Here is a 13,364-nt window from a genome sequence, read left to right as displayed (position 1 = left end):
TTAATTGCGAAAAGTGTGATATAAACGCTTTAGATTCTGATGATTTAGGAATCACTCTTAACGAAACTTTTGTAATAAAAAATCTAAATGCTGAAGAAGCAGCAAATCAATCTGATATATCTCTAGAAGTTCAATCCAACCATTCCCTTGAAACCGTACATTCTCAGGCAGAGAACTTCAATGATCATATTTCTATTTTAGATACCATAGTAAATAGGTTCAAAAACCAACTCATTTTAGTAAAAAACAAGGAAGTTGAGGTCATGGAAAATTTCAAAAACAAAAGAATCTTTATCGATAAACAAGATATTGACTCTGACAATGTAACTAATATAGTCCGAAGAAATTTTGATAAAGGAAAAGTGGCGATATTTTCCCAAATTAATGATCATGAATACAACAAATTACAGCAAATTTTAATTAACAATTTCTTAAGTAGTGAACGGCTATCATTTGTAAGATGTAGCTTTTTAGCACAGGACATCCAGGATGAAAGCGAGTTAAGAAAGCAAATATCTCTGTTTCATAAGTACGAAACTGGGCATTCTGGAATATTAGTAACTTACGAGGGCATGAAGCACAAGGTTTATCATCCTCAACTAAAAATAAAAATACCTGAAATTATAAATAACTGTGACATATGCTCTGGAGGAAAATATGATAGAAATCCAATAAGAAATAAATTCCATTTAACTGAGACTCCTACTTCTACTAATAAAATTGTTCATGTCGATACTTATGTTAATAGTAAACACTCATTTATAATTTTTCTTGACAAATTTTCAAAACATGCTGTTGCGTTTTACCTACCCGATAGGAATAATCAAACTATTATTGGCAAAATAAACGAATTTTTATCAATTAAGGGTTCCATTGAAAAGTTTGTGTTTGACAATGAGTTTAATTCCAAAAATGTTAGAGATTTTTTAACTAGGGACGGAATTGAGTTTCACGTAACTAAACCAAACAGTCATACAGGAAATGCTGATATTGAGAGACTAGAGGGTTACTCTAACAGAACGCATTCGAATATTAAACCTAGAGGAAAAACGCCCAATTATAACTCAAATGCAGAAGGCCATAAAATTTTATAACAATTCTTTCCATCGTACAATAAAAACTACTCCACAAGAAGTTCAAAATTACAAAGTTGATCAGAAATTAATAAAAGACCAAAGTTAACCACAATTTATAAACAAAACCAAAAAACGGGAAAACTATTCAGAGAATCGACTGGAAGGATTTATAAAAAATTACAAAAGTTTGAGGCATAAAGAAGAACCTAAATTTATAAAAAGGAAATTGCAAAATATTCATACATCCAATATTAAAAGGCCAAATAAATTTTCAGGTGGCAACATTCGTACTGGTGATAGCGATATTGGTAACAGGGACTCAAGGGACATTGCAAGTCAACAAAATATTGGAAGAAACAGGTTACACTCAAATTAAATTAAGAGAAGTGAAAGTAATAAACGAAACAATTACCGTAATACATTTAATAGATTCAACCGAAATAAATACATATAATAATTTTACAAATTGAATCCAATATTAAAAATTAAGACATTCTCCATAAGGATTCATTAAAAGTTACGGATGAAAATAATCACAACGTTATTGAAACAGTTAATAAACGAATTCAGATAAACCTACACTTTAACGACACTTTAAACCTACTAAAAAATAATATAATTAGAAGAAGACAGAAAAAGAATCCAGGCAGCTTTTAACGAAATTAAAACCAGGAACAGCGAAATTGTAAGATATTTGCTATACTTAGACCAAATGCAAAAAATCAGATACTTGGAAAATAGGCTTAATCAAATTCAAGATAACATATCAGCGGCTAGACATACGATTTTAAACCCTAGTATATTGACGGCCAATGAAATAGAACGTTACAACATTGATTTTTATAAGCTAAAATTACTAAAATTAGGTATAATGAAATACGAAAAACCTAAGTTAATTATTGCCATTAAAATAGCAACAAATTTTATTAAACCTATGTTGAAAATATTAAAGAAATAAAAGAATTAAAATATCATAGAAATGTTCCTTATGCAATAAGCACTTTCTTTTTTGTAAGCATTGTTAAAATTATTGTGATATTGTAGTTAAGAAAAAATAATAATAAAATTAAGATTATCAATAAAATTGAAAAAAAATCTGAGGATGTGGAACTGGAAGCCATTAAAGAGAAATACGGCTTAAAATATAACAAACCATAGGATCGAGGAGAATCTTTTGACAAAGGGGGGAGGAGTTACGTACCATCACTCCACCACCCTATCTATTTATTTCTCTTTTTTTGAGTTGTGAGAGTATTGTCTTACATATAATGAAATTGGAATCATACACCAAACTATTTAAATGCTAAGATACTAAGATTTCACAAGTAAAGGTTCCCACTAAAAGATTTGCTAGTATGTAATATTACACCGACACGTTTCTCGCTCAATGCAGTTATGCTCTCAATAAGCATAAAGTACTGCATAAAGTGAGCGCAAAACAAGTGTTATTAGAATTAAGGAAATTATTTGAAGTCAGTCTGTAGATTCACAACAACCAAGAAGGTTGATTTTGTCTAAACAAAAATAGTGAACAAAATAACTTTGGTGGTTTTAATTTAAGTCCAAAGACTTAAAACTCATTAGTCGCGCGACCTCGAGCGAAATGCACTTGAAAGTTTTAACTCGTTTTTCTCGAAACTGCTTTTTCCGGCCCGGTCTGCGTGATAACTCATACAGTTTTTAATATTTTTTGATGCGTTTTTTTTTAATATTTTTTTATTTTTATTTTTTGATATTTTTATTAAAAAATTTTATAAACATAATTTAATTGTAAAATTTTTCGCAATTCAAAGATCCGGCTCGTCAGGCTATAACTACAACTTTATTTTACAAGAATTGATGCAGACCGTGGGGCAACTTTTTTTCATGTACTTTGGGTCACGTAATTTTTTATATACTAATTTTAGTAAAGAAAAAATTAAAATTATAAAGTTTAAGTACTAATAAACAATGGACACAATTTTTTTATATTTATTTCTATTGTTATCCCTTCTAGAAACAACTTTTCTTTTAGCACATTTTTGGCGCTGCTGGATGTATGTAACCCCTTAAAAGGGTATATAATTAAAGAGGTTGTGAGTCGCTATTATTGCGTACATATGGCATGTGTACAAGTTTCTATTATATTTACAGGCATTTGATGTGTATCACATGTAAGTATATAGTAATTATATTTTTACGTAACTGCTTATCATTCCTACTTACATAAAGTACTTAGTCAGTTGCAGCAGTTGCGCCGTCGGCCTGGCAGTAGCATCTTTATTAACCAAACGTGAGGTGGCCGCCTGTAGTGGTAACGGTACACGCGGCAGCATTTTCTGCACAGACTCCTCCAGCTAAAATAATTCCATTATATGAAGTAAAGTTTTTGAATTACATATTGTATTTTTATCAGTTATTGCATTGAATGAGTTGAAATATAATATATAATAATAACAATCACATTTGATACTGAATTATTGAATCGTATCTACTGGGACAAGAGGATGATGAGAGTCGAGCCTCTAAGTGTTAAAAATTTGTTCATCAAGGACATTAGGACCATTGGAGAAGCTGAAGGCCTTCTGCTCCACTACGGTTAAGTCAATATACTGGTACATGAAAGCTCTTATTGTATTCTTGCAGTATTAATTTTTTCTACTCTCCCTATCTATTTTTTAATAAGGGTTTTCCAATAACAGGTGTTATTTTGAATAGCCCGCTACTTCGGTAGATGCCACTTTTGAAGCTGTAATTTTTTGATATTTGACAAGTAGAAACTACGCCATTAATTAAAATGGAACGATACACGCTTAAACAACGCATTGAAATTATTAAAATTCACAATAAAAAGAGTGAAAATTTGGCAGAGACGGTTCGTTAGGTTAGGTAGTAAAGGTTGCCCAGAGAGTGGGCAAACTTGGACGAAAGAAGTTTGATTCATCCTTTCTGATACCATTGCAAGAGAGGAAAAAGAAGTGAAGGAAAAAACGATAGGACAAAAAGGAGAGCTATGGGGAGGTTTGAATACTTGTGGTCTAAGAACGGTGACTAATTTGCGGTTGTGTTAGCCTTTTTATGCTGCTGATGAAGTTCATCAGATTTTTGTTATCAATCCCCGCGAGGGCTGGGTAGCTAAGGAGCAGGTGCTGAGATGATTCCACCTCATCCTCCATACAGCTGACGCAAACAGGACTCGAAGTAATTCGGAGTCTCACGGCATGTATACCCCGCGGATAGTGCCCCGTAAGGATGCCCACGAAATTTGAGAGATGAGATTTTGTCATTTTCAGAATATCCCTCGAATGCCTCCTATCCAAACTTGGCCAGAATGATTTCGCGCCCTTACATGTTCATGTACTTGCCCCTAGAGCGCAGGTTGTCAAGGGGATCCCGATCCTCTCCTTTCGCGGGCACACTACCTCACAGGTCTTTGTCTGGCCAGCTCTTCGACTTCGCAGTTTCCAGCATTGTCACTATGACCAGGTATCCAAATTATCCTTATGTCGAAGAATTCTGATGCCCTAATATCCGCTTGGCTATCGGAGTAAATATTTACCTTCTTAACAGTTATTACGCTCTTTGCAGAATACTCCTCCTCCAACCCTACCGTCCAACTTCGAGCCATCCGTGAACAGGTTAACCAGGCCCTGTCCCCAAGTGTTGCCCCCGGTCCACTCTTCCCTTGTTGGAATATGGGTGGAGAAAGTTCCGCTTGGACTAAGCGAGGGTACACACGGATCCGTCGACGGGGTATGAACTCAAAGTTTCTGAGGATGCTTGAGTGCCCATATGTGAGATTGAGCTTATAGCCCAAGCCCCTCAGTCTGATTGCGCTAAGTGCAGCGGCAATTCTGCCTGATGTCATTTAACTGATGTCATCCTCTCCAGTGAGTTCCACCAGACAACGACTCCATATAATTATATTATATTTATATTATTTATTATAGAGCTAAAAGCAAGTCTTGCATCTATACAAGGCGATTGTTGCCTTCCTTACTCTCTCCTCAATGTTGGGCTTCCACGTTAGCTTACTGTCAACGATTAGAGCTAGGTACTTCACCTTGTCAGAAAGCACCAACGGAGCGCCCCCCCTCGAGGGGAGTTGACAGCTGACAGTTGACAGCTCTGGGTATTTTATATTTCCCCGTGAAAAGGACGAGCTCCGTCTTAAGAGGATTTACCGATAAGCCGCAGTTCGCTGTCCATCGAACAACTACGTTCAGATAGCCCTGCATTAAATCGTACAGGGTGCCTAAAAACGGTTCGAAAACTCGAACATTTTTGGGTCATCGTGAAGCACCTTGTCGGACCGCAATACAGAGATTGGTGAAACAATTCGAGCTGTTGGGACAAGTCAGTGATGTGAAGAATAAAAACCGTGCACGTCGCTCAAGAACAGCCGAAAATATTGCTGTTGCAGCCGAAAGTGTTGAAGAAAACCCAGATTTGCCCATTCCTCGTCGTTCATGGAATTAGGCATTCCACAAACGTCATTACAGCGTATTTTGCAAAAGGATTTTAGTCTTAAGGCTTATAAAGTCCAATTAACACAAGAACTCAAGCCGGCCGACCATCAACAACCTCGTGTCTTTGCTGATTGGGTCGTTGAAATGCATGAAAATGATCCGGAATTTCTTCGAAAAATCATCTTGAGTGATGAAGCCCATTTCCACCTCGGTGACTTCGTTATCAAACAGAAAATCCAATAATTATTGGTGAAAAGCCTCTCTATCCTCAACGTGTGACTGTTTTGTGCGGTTTATGGTCCGGCGGAGTCATTGGACCTTACTTTTTCGAAAATGAAGCTGAAGCAACAGTTACAGTGAATGGATTACGCTATCGAGAGATAATTAACGATTTTTTATGGTGGGAATTGAATGGTATTGATCTGGGCAACGTTTATTTTCAACAAGACGGCGCTCGTGCCACACAAGTAACGAAACCGTTGATATTTTATCTAAATAGCACCTCTTATTGGAATACCCTTTATATTATTACACAAATTGGTTGTAAATTGGACACATGTATACATACTATAAATATGAGCTAGGCGAATGAAATAATGAGAAAATAGTGAATAGACTGGTTCTGACTTTAACAGATATATATTAAATGAATTTCTAAAAGCATTTTCTATATGATTTTTGGATTAATGGGTAATTTTGAGTAGAGTTATCGCGTATTGACCAACTAAAATAATAAATAGTTTGGCGTAGAGAACATACACCTATTTAGTACATATTTTTTAGCATTTAAAAAAGATATTTATTATACTACGACAAACCAAACTAAGATGCCATTAAAATGGCTTAGAAAAGTTCACAACAACTCGCTAACTACACACACGAAATTTAATAACACTAACTACATATTTATATAATTATTACTAAATATTAATTTAAAAACATTTACGAGTATTTATGAATGCACACGAGCACTAAAAATATGTACATGTGATAGAAGACCGTTCCGAGGTTGAGAAGACACTTAATTAATTACATTTTAAATATGCATTTACATATTACTAATTTTTTTGTTGATTTATGTATGCATTACAACTGCAAAAGTCGTTCTAGGAACAATGCATTTTTCAACTAAAATGTCCTAAAGAAAATATTCTGAGCGAAGAGTGGAGCTATAGAGGAAATGTTATATGATTTAAATTGCATTGTATGTATGTCGATTGGATGCATATCAACACTATAACGTGCAAACGCGATTTGCTTAAATCGTAATCTGTTTCGAAAGAGTACTTAGCATTACTACTTACTTAAATTTACAAAGCATCCTACATACCTAGTATTTTAAATAAACCATTTTCAACGAAATTTTCGAAATCGCTAAGCGCTTACGACTACGCTTACGCCATCGCATTATGTATAGCAACTAAGTAGCCAAACAGACTTGTTATATTGTATAATTGGTACAAGCATCAAATAAGAACATATGAACGTATGTAAGCAGGTCTATAAATGTGTATTATGTGTGGTTGTGTGCTATAGAACACACGTACATACATATGTGATTTGGGCCGTGAGTGTCAGTCAATCATATCCTTAAACATTCCATTTGCAATATTTGCGAACTAATACTTGATGATTTGATGATATATAAATTTTATTAGTTTGTTCACTCATTTAAAATATTTTTAAAATTTAGTTTTTATGAATGTGTTTTTATTTTACCAATTCAAAGCAATGCTCGATAATTTTTTTTATAGAAAAATCTCTTTGCCAAAAAAAAAATCGCAATTTTTTTCATGGTGCAATTGTCAGATAGGCAGAAAGCAAAATGCGCATATAAGAATTGTATTTAAGTTTGGTAAAGTGTGCAGGCAACAATAAAAAAAAATAGTTGTGTGTGTAAGTTATATTAGTTCAACTTCCCTCTGGAGCAGTATTGATACCTTGGTCCAGCGGCGGGTGTTGCTGACACGTCTCAAGTTATATGTATTCAACTTCCTTCTGGAGCAGTATTGATTCCTTGGTCCAGCGGCGGATGTTGCTGATACGTCTCAGCCACTTCTTAATTCAATTAACTTTAGGATGGTTATGTTGGGGGACTTGACTTCGACCCCTTGTTGGACTATTGGCCTTGTGGCTCAACAGTGTAAATTAATAGATCAAATATTAACGGCGGCGTGCCGGAGTAAAGCCAATCGTTCTTTATTGAATAATTGTCTGGACAAAACTGATTATAAGAATGGAGAGTATAAAAGACTAAAGCTAAGTACATAAATGGAAAACATGAATCTAAACCTAAATACATAATAAATATATAAAGATTATGCCATGGGTTTGTGTGTGGTCAGTAGAACCGACTCAGCATATTTCGGTCAGAACTCCAACGCTTGCGACATAACGGAAACGACTGGCCGTTGCTTCGACCCACATTACTTTGTTTATGTTGCATATGTGGTCGGGTTCAACGACATTGTTTGCGCGCGGGTTGCTCGGTGAATTCATTGCGAGGGAAGTTCGATGACTTGGCTGTTAACTAGCCCCCCTTTAAGATTGTTGCCGTCCTCGGTGACACTTAACTCCTTTACTAGTTCTTGCAATTTGATGGAAGATCTTCTCCGGTACCAACATTGATAGATGATGCCAATACAGCCAAAGGCAAGGCTGAGTGTTACACCAACCATGAACCAGACTCTGGGAGTCCCTCCGGAAAACATATCGTTTCTTAACTTCTGAATTATATGCAGATTGTGCTCATTCATCCTTTGTAACATTGGTAGGCTGAGCACTTGGTCGTGTCCTGTAATATTCAGCAATGGTGACGCCACGATGCCTGGACTCTTGTTTACAACACCATTGTAGTTAATGTATGTGGTCTCGTTTATAGTCGCAATACGTTCAAATGTGATGAGAAGCGTGCCTTCAATTGTCATCACTGGGCCGTCATCTACTCTTACTCTTGCTGATACTTCGTTGACAACGATTATTCCTTCGTCTAATAGGGTAATCGGTTCCAAGTGGCTTGGCTGTGTGTGGCATAACGCTGAGCCTCCGGAATGTAATCCGCTGGCGCATGTGTCGTAAGCAGATTTCTTGCAGAACGTCGCAAAGTTGGTTGTAGCGCATTCTGTCACAGCTAGGACTCCATCATCGCATTCAGCTACTATGTTATCATGTACTTGCAGAATGGTGTTATTGTGGGCAACAGGATATATCATAACTTTCTTACAAATAGTCTTAACATTAGGATATTCAATTATTATGTGGATTACTCTATTTGATTGAAATATTTTTATATTTGATACTGCCATTAAACTAACTATTGGGACCTCTGCGAGCTGTTCGGTAAAAATTGATTTTAAATCTTCGTGGTCGAGAATTGCGGGGTTTATGATGTTAGATTTGGCGAGCGTTATAGTGAGCATAAGGTTTTGGATTTCAGTGGTTAACATTCTATTTCGTGCAAGTAAAGTTTCATACAAATGAGGAGAGTCTACGAACTCGCCTTTTTTTTCTTTAATTAATTTATTTACTGCATCAGTTAAAAGGTTAATTTGTTTCTGTGCTTCAGTGATTACTATTACTTGTCTGTTGTTTGATTCTATGAGCTCGGCTTCGGTAAGTTTAATCTTTTCTAAGTCTGATGCATCAGGCGTACCTGCAACGATTTTTAAAGCTGTTCCTAGAAAGTCTAAACTTCTGGCCATTCTATGGTGTACCGTTAAGCTAGATAAAATATTCTGAATATGGTCGATATCTACATCTAACAATTTTCGCATGTGTGACTGAGGGAAAAGTTTTGATAATTTAATTGTATCATCTATAATGCTCACGAAATTAGATAAATTTGTAGAATGTCTCACGTAACTATGTTGTTCCCATACAAAAACGTTTCCGTCCAATATCGGAATGTAGCTTGCGTGCGAGAATAAGAGTATGAGGGTCATTCCGATGAACCTGTATGAAATGATTAAACTGAATTGTAGTAATCTTATGCGTTAGAATCTGTAAGAATCTTATGCGTTATGACCTATGTTTACCTCACACTGTCCTTATGGACCACCCTCCCCTTAACAAGTATAGACGTTCCCAGGTCTGCTTGTACGGCGCCCTCTGTGCACAAGGGAGATAGTTTGTTACCTAATCTTTTGTTATTTTTGAGGTAAACTTTTTCTCCTAAATCAAACATCCTGTTCTGTCTGTTCGGGTTGCATCTAGCTAATTGATCTTGCTGAGCTTTTATTAGCCGATCTTTGATTTTTTGCTTAATTTCGTCCGGTATAGAGTGAATTACATCGAGTGGTTTTTGTTCTGTTACTGAATGTATGGTTTTATTATATTCTATTGTTGCTCTCATGATAGCCTGAACTGTATCGTTAACTTTTTTATCCAACTTTAAACACCTTGCGATTTCTATTAATGTACTGTGGAAACGTTCCGCTTGCCCATTGGAACAGCTATGTAATGGGGGGGGCGTTTACAACGTCAATGTTAAACTGATTTTTTAACAATGAAGTGATCGTTTCGGAATTAAACGCTGGCTCATTGTCGCAATAAACGGTTTTTGTGTTTGGAAATGTATTAATTATAAGTAAAATGGGGTTAACAATATCGACTATTGATCTAGAAGGTAAGGGCTGGACGACGGTGAATTTGGAAAATTTATCGATGCAAGTCAGGAAAAGTTTCTGATCGGTAGAAAATATGTCAATGTGTAACATTTCTCCGACAAATGAGGGAATTGGCGTCTTCCCGAGTTCTTGTTTTTTGGGGTGTCGGTCGTACTTGGCGATAGCGCAAACTTTGCAATTTAGTACAACCTCGTTAGCCAATTTAGTCATTTTTGGGAAGTAGTAGTCCCGAAGTATCTGTTTTACGTTTTCTTGTGCCGCTCTGTGCGCACGATTATGTTCGGTGTTGACTATTTCTACCTGTTCGTCTTTGTTAGTGATGTCTGACACTATTCTTTTGCAATGCCAGAATTTGGTTGTAGGGAAAATTGAATCCAGCTCATGTTGAAATGCAGCTAAAGTTGTGAGTTCGCAATAAAACGCGTTTACAACATCGGGGTTCACAGCAAGTTTTAATGTTTCTATGAGATTTATTTTATCTGTAAATTGAATTAAGTGACGGGTTTTTTTGCCAAATAGAATAAGTCTTCGATGCAACGAATAACGTGATTCTTCCAAAGTTATCTGATTTCTATAACAATTTAGGGGGTTATCAGTTGTTTGTATAGTGTATGTAAGGGATACCTCACTGTGAATAGTGGCTATGTCTGATAGCGTTTCGTCTTGGAGAGCGTTAAGCTCTTGCCTAGATAAGGCATCTGCGACAAAGTTTTCTTTCCCTGGCTTGTAATGCAATTGGGCGTTATGTTGTTCAATAAACGCCTTCCACCTCTTGATTTTCGCATTCGTATTTTTCTCAGACACTGCGAACGTGAGAGGTTGATGATCTGTAAATATATGTAGCTCTCTTGTACCGTAAAGGTAATTCTGCAGTTTGCCGAGGGCCCATACAATCGCCAACAACTCTCTTTCGTTGGTAGCATAGTGAGTTTCGCACGTTTTTAGCGTTCGGGAGATCATGGTGATGGGTCTACCGCCTTGAGATAATACTGCTCCAATGCCATTTGCAGAAGCATCTGTAGTCAAGTCAAAAGGTCTTTTGAAATCAGGGTACATGAGCATAACATCTTCTGATGCTAGTATGTTTCTCAATCGGTTAAAAGCGTCGCGTTGAGATTCGTCAAATTGGACTGCTATTTTCCTAGACATGTGTTTGCTTACAGTGCCGTTTTCGCCTTTTAGTATATTAGTCAAGGGTCTTGCTATGGCTGCAAAGTCTTTGATAAACACCCTATAGTAGCTGGCTAGGCCTAGAAAAGATCTCAGAGAGTATAAATTTTTTGGTTCAATGTACTCTTGGATCGCCTTGACTTTTTCTGGGTCTGTTTTTGCTCCCTCGCTAGTAACAATGAAGCCTAGATACTCGACACTTTCTTTAAAAAATTTCGACTTTTCCTTGGAGATTCTCATGTTAGCATCGCAAAGTTGCTGAAGTATTATATCGATATGGCGGACGTGGTCTGCGGCATTTTCAGAGAAGATAATTACGTCATCCACATAGACATAACATATCTTTCCGATCTGTTCTCGCAAGATATCGTCGATTGCTCTTTGAAAAATGCTTCCCGCATTTTTTAGACCAAAGGGCAAACGACAGAATTCGTATTTTCCGCCATTTATCGAGAAGGATGTCTTTTCACGATCGTCCTCCGCTAGGTAAATCTGGTGGTATCCGGATTTAAGATCCAGTGTGGTAAAAAACTTAGCCTTTCCGAGGTTAGCTAAGATTACCTGGATACTCGGCATCGGATATCGGTCGGCGATGGTCTTCTCATTTAGTTTTCTAAAGTCAATGACCAGCCGTTTATTCTTATTTCCGTTGGAATCTATTCCTTTCTTATCAACAACCCAGACTGGGCTATTATACGCAGATCTTGATGGCCTTATGATGCCATCTTTCAACAACTGTGCGACTTCGTTGTTTACAAAATCTGACACACCTACTGGGTATGGATAGGGCTTTGAATATACCTCTTTATTGTCTACAGTTCGGATCCTGGCGACGACTGAAGTATTGTAAGGCAGTGCCTCGTTAGAGGTCGCGAATGCACTAATTCTCTTCAGTATCATTTTCTTGAATTCGCCTTTTACGGAATTTGGGACTACGATATCATCGACACGTGTAAAGTTCACGTTATCGCACGGATGGTGATTGAGTATTTCCGAAGTATTACCGTAGTTTATGCTGTTTTCCATCAGGTCAATAGTTACCCCCGCCTGCGTGAGCAGATCGAAGCCTATTATAGCATCAAAGGTGTCAAGGGTATCTAATATGAAAAACGTGGCAACTTTGCCAAAAATTACTATTGAACATTTCTTTTGAATTTTACTGGACCCGTGAATGGAGTTCACAGTAAAAGGGGTGTCGACTGGTGTTACGTTTTTTAACTCCTTTACGGGTTTAATGTAACTTTTTGCCGCCCCGGTGTCGATAAGGATCTTTAATGTTTTGCCAGCCAATTGACGCTCGACGAACGGCAATCGGGAACGATCTCTAAAAAATTCAATAAATCGTTGTCCTCGGGTTCGCCACTTTCGTCATTTATTTCAGCACGCGCAGTTTCGGCCATTTCTTCGTATTCTTTCTCGTCTTCGGTAGGCGCTCGTTGCGTAATATTGTTAATCTTTTGGCGCCTATAGCCTGAAGTGTTATGTCTTTTGCGAGCCCCGTCTTGTGTAGAATAGTCCTGTGGCTTTCCCCAATTGGTCTGTTGTCTTAACTTGGACATCGAAGGATCAACGTCTATGGGTTGAGCCTGATATTTTGATTGTGGCTCTTTGTCATTCGCTAGCGTTTTAGGGACAGCTTGCTGTGCCCTGCTTTGGCCTTGATTTCCCACAAAATGTGGATTTCTTTCCTGGCCCCTGCCTTGTCTAGCTTGGTTACGATTGCCAAATCTAGTATTATCGCCGCTATGGTTTCTTTCTTCAATTACTTTAGCATAAGATGCAGCAAATGCGCTTCTTTCGATGCTATTTTCAGCCTCACGGGCCACTGCTAATGCAGATGGCAAATCCTTGGGCTTCGCTGGGATTACTAAAGATTTTAGGGGCCTCCTAAGTCCTGCCATGAAAGCGTGTAGTGCATCGTCTCTAATTTCTGCACAAAGAATGGACGCAGCTTGCTCGTCATGAGTCATTACTATTTTATTTGTGACCAGAGGGAGCTTCTTTTCTACCTCATCGTAATATTCCATTAAGTTTAGGTCACCCTG

General features: G+C 37.2%; 1 protein-coding gene across 6 annotated transcripts in view; it reads right to left on the bottom strand.

Annotated features, from left to right (window-relative positions):
- Positions 1-13,364, bottom strand: part of LOC128862025 (uncharacterized) — a 453,726-nt gene that overhangs the window by 177,062 nt on the left and 263,300 nt on the right. For all 6 annotated transcript variants that reach the window (XM_054100424.1, XM_054100422.1, XM_054100423.1 and 3 more), the window contains one exon: positions 3,282-3,412. In XM_054100424.1, the coding sequence (XP_053956399.1) occupies positions 3,282-3,412 (131 nt within the window). The remainder of the gene's footprint in view (positions 1-3,281; positions 3,413-13,364) is intronic.

This window comes from Anastrepha ludens, chromosome 4 (assembly GCF_028408465.1).
Source record: "Anastrepha ludens isolate Willacy chromosome 4, idAnaLude1.1, whole genome shotgun sequence".
Classification (NCBI taxonomy): domain Eukaryota; kingdom Metazoa; phylum Arthropoda; class Insecta; order Diptera; family Tephritidae; genus Anastrepha; species Anastrepha ludens.
This window is presented reverse-complemented; position numbering and strand designations above follow the sequence as displayed.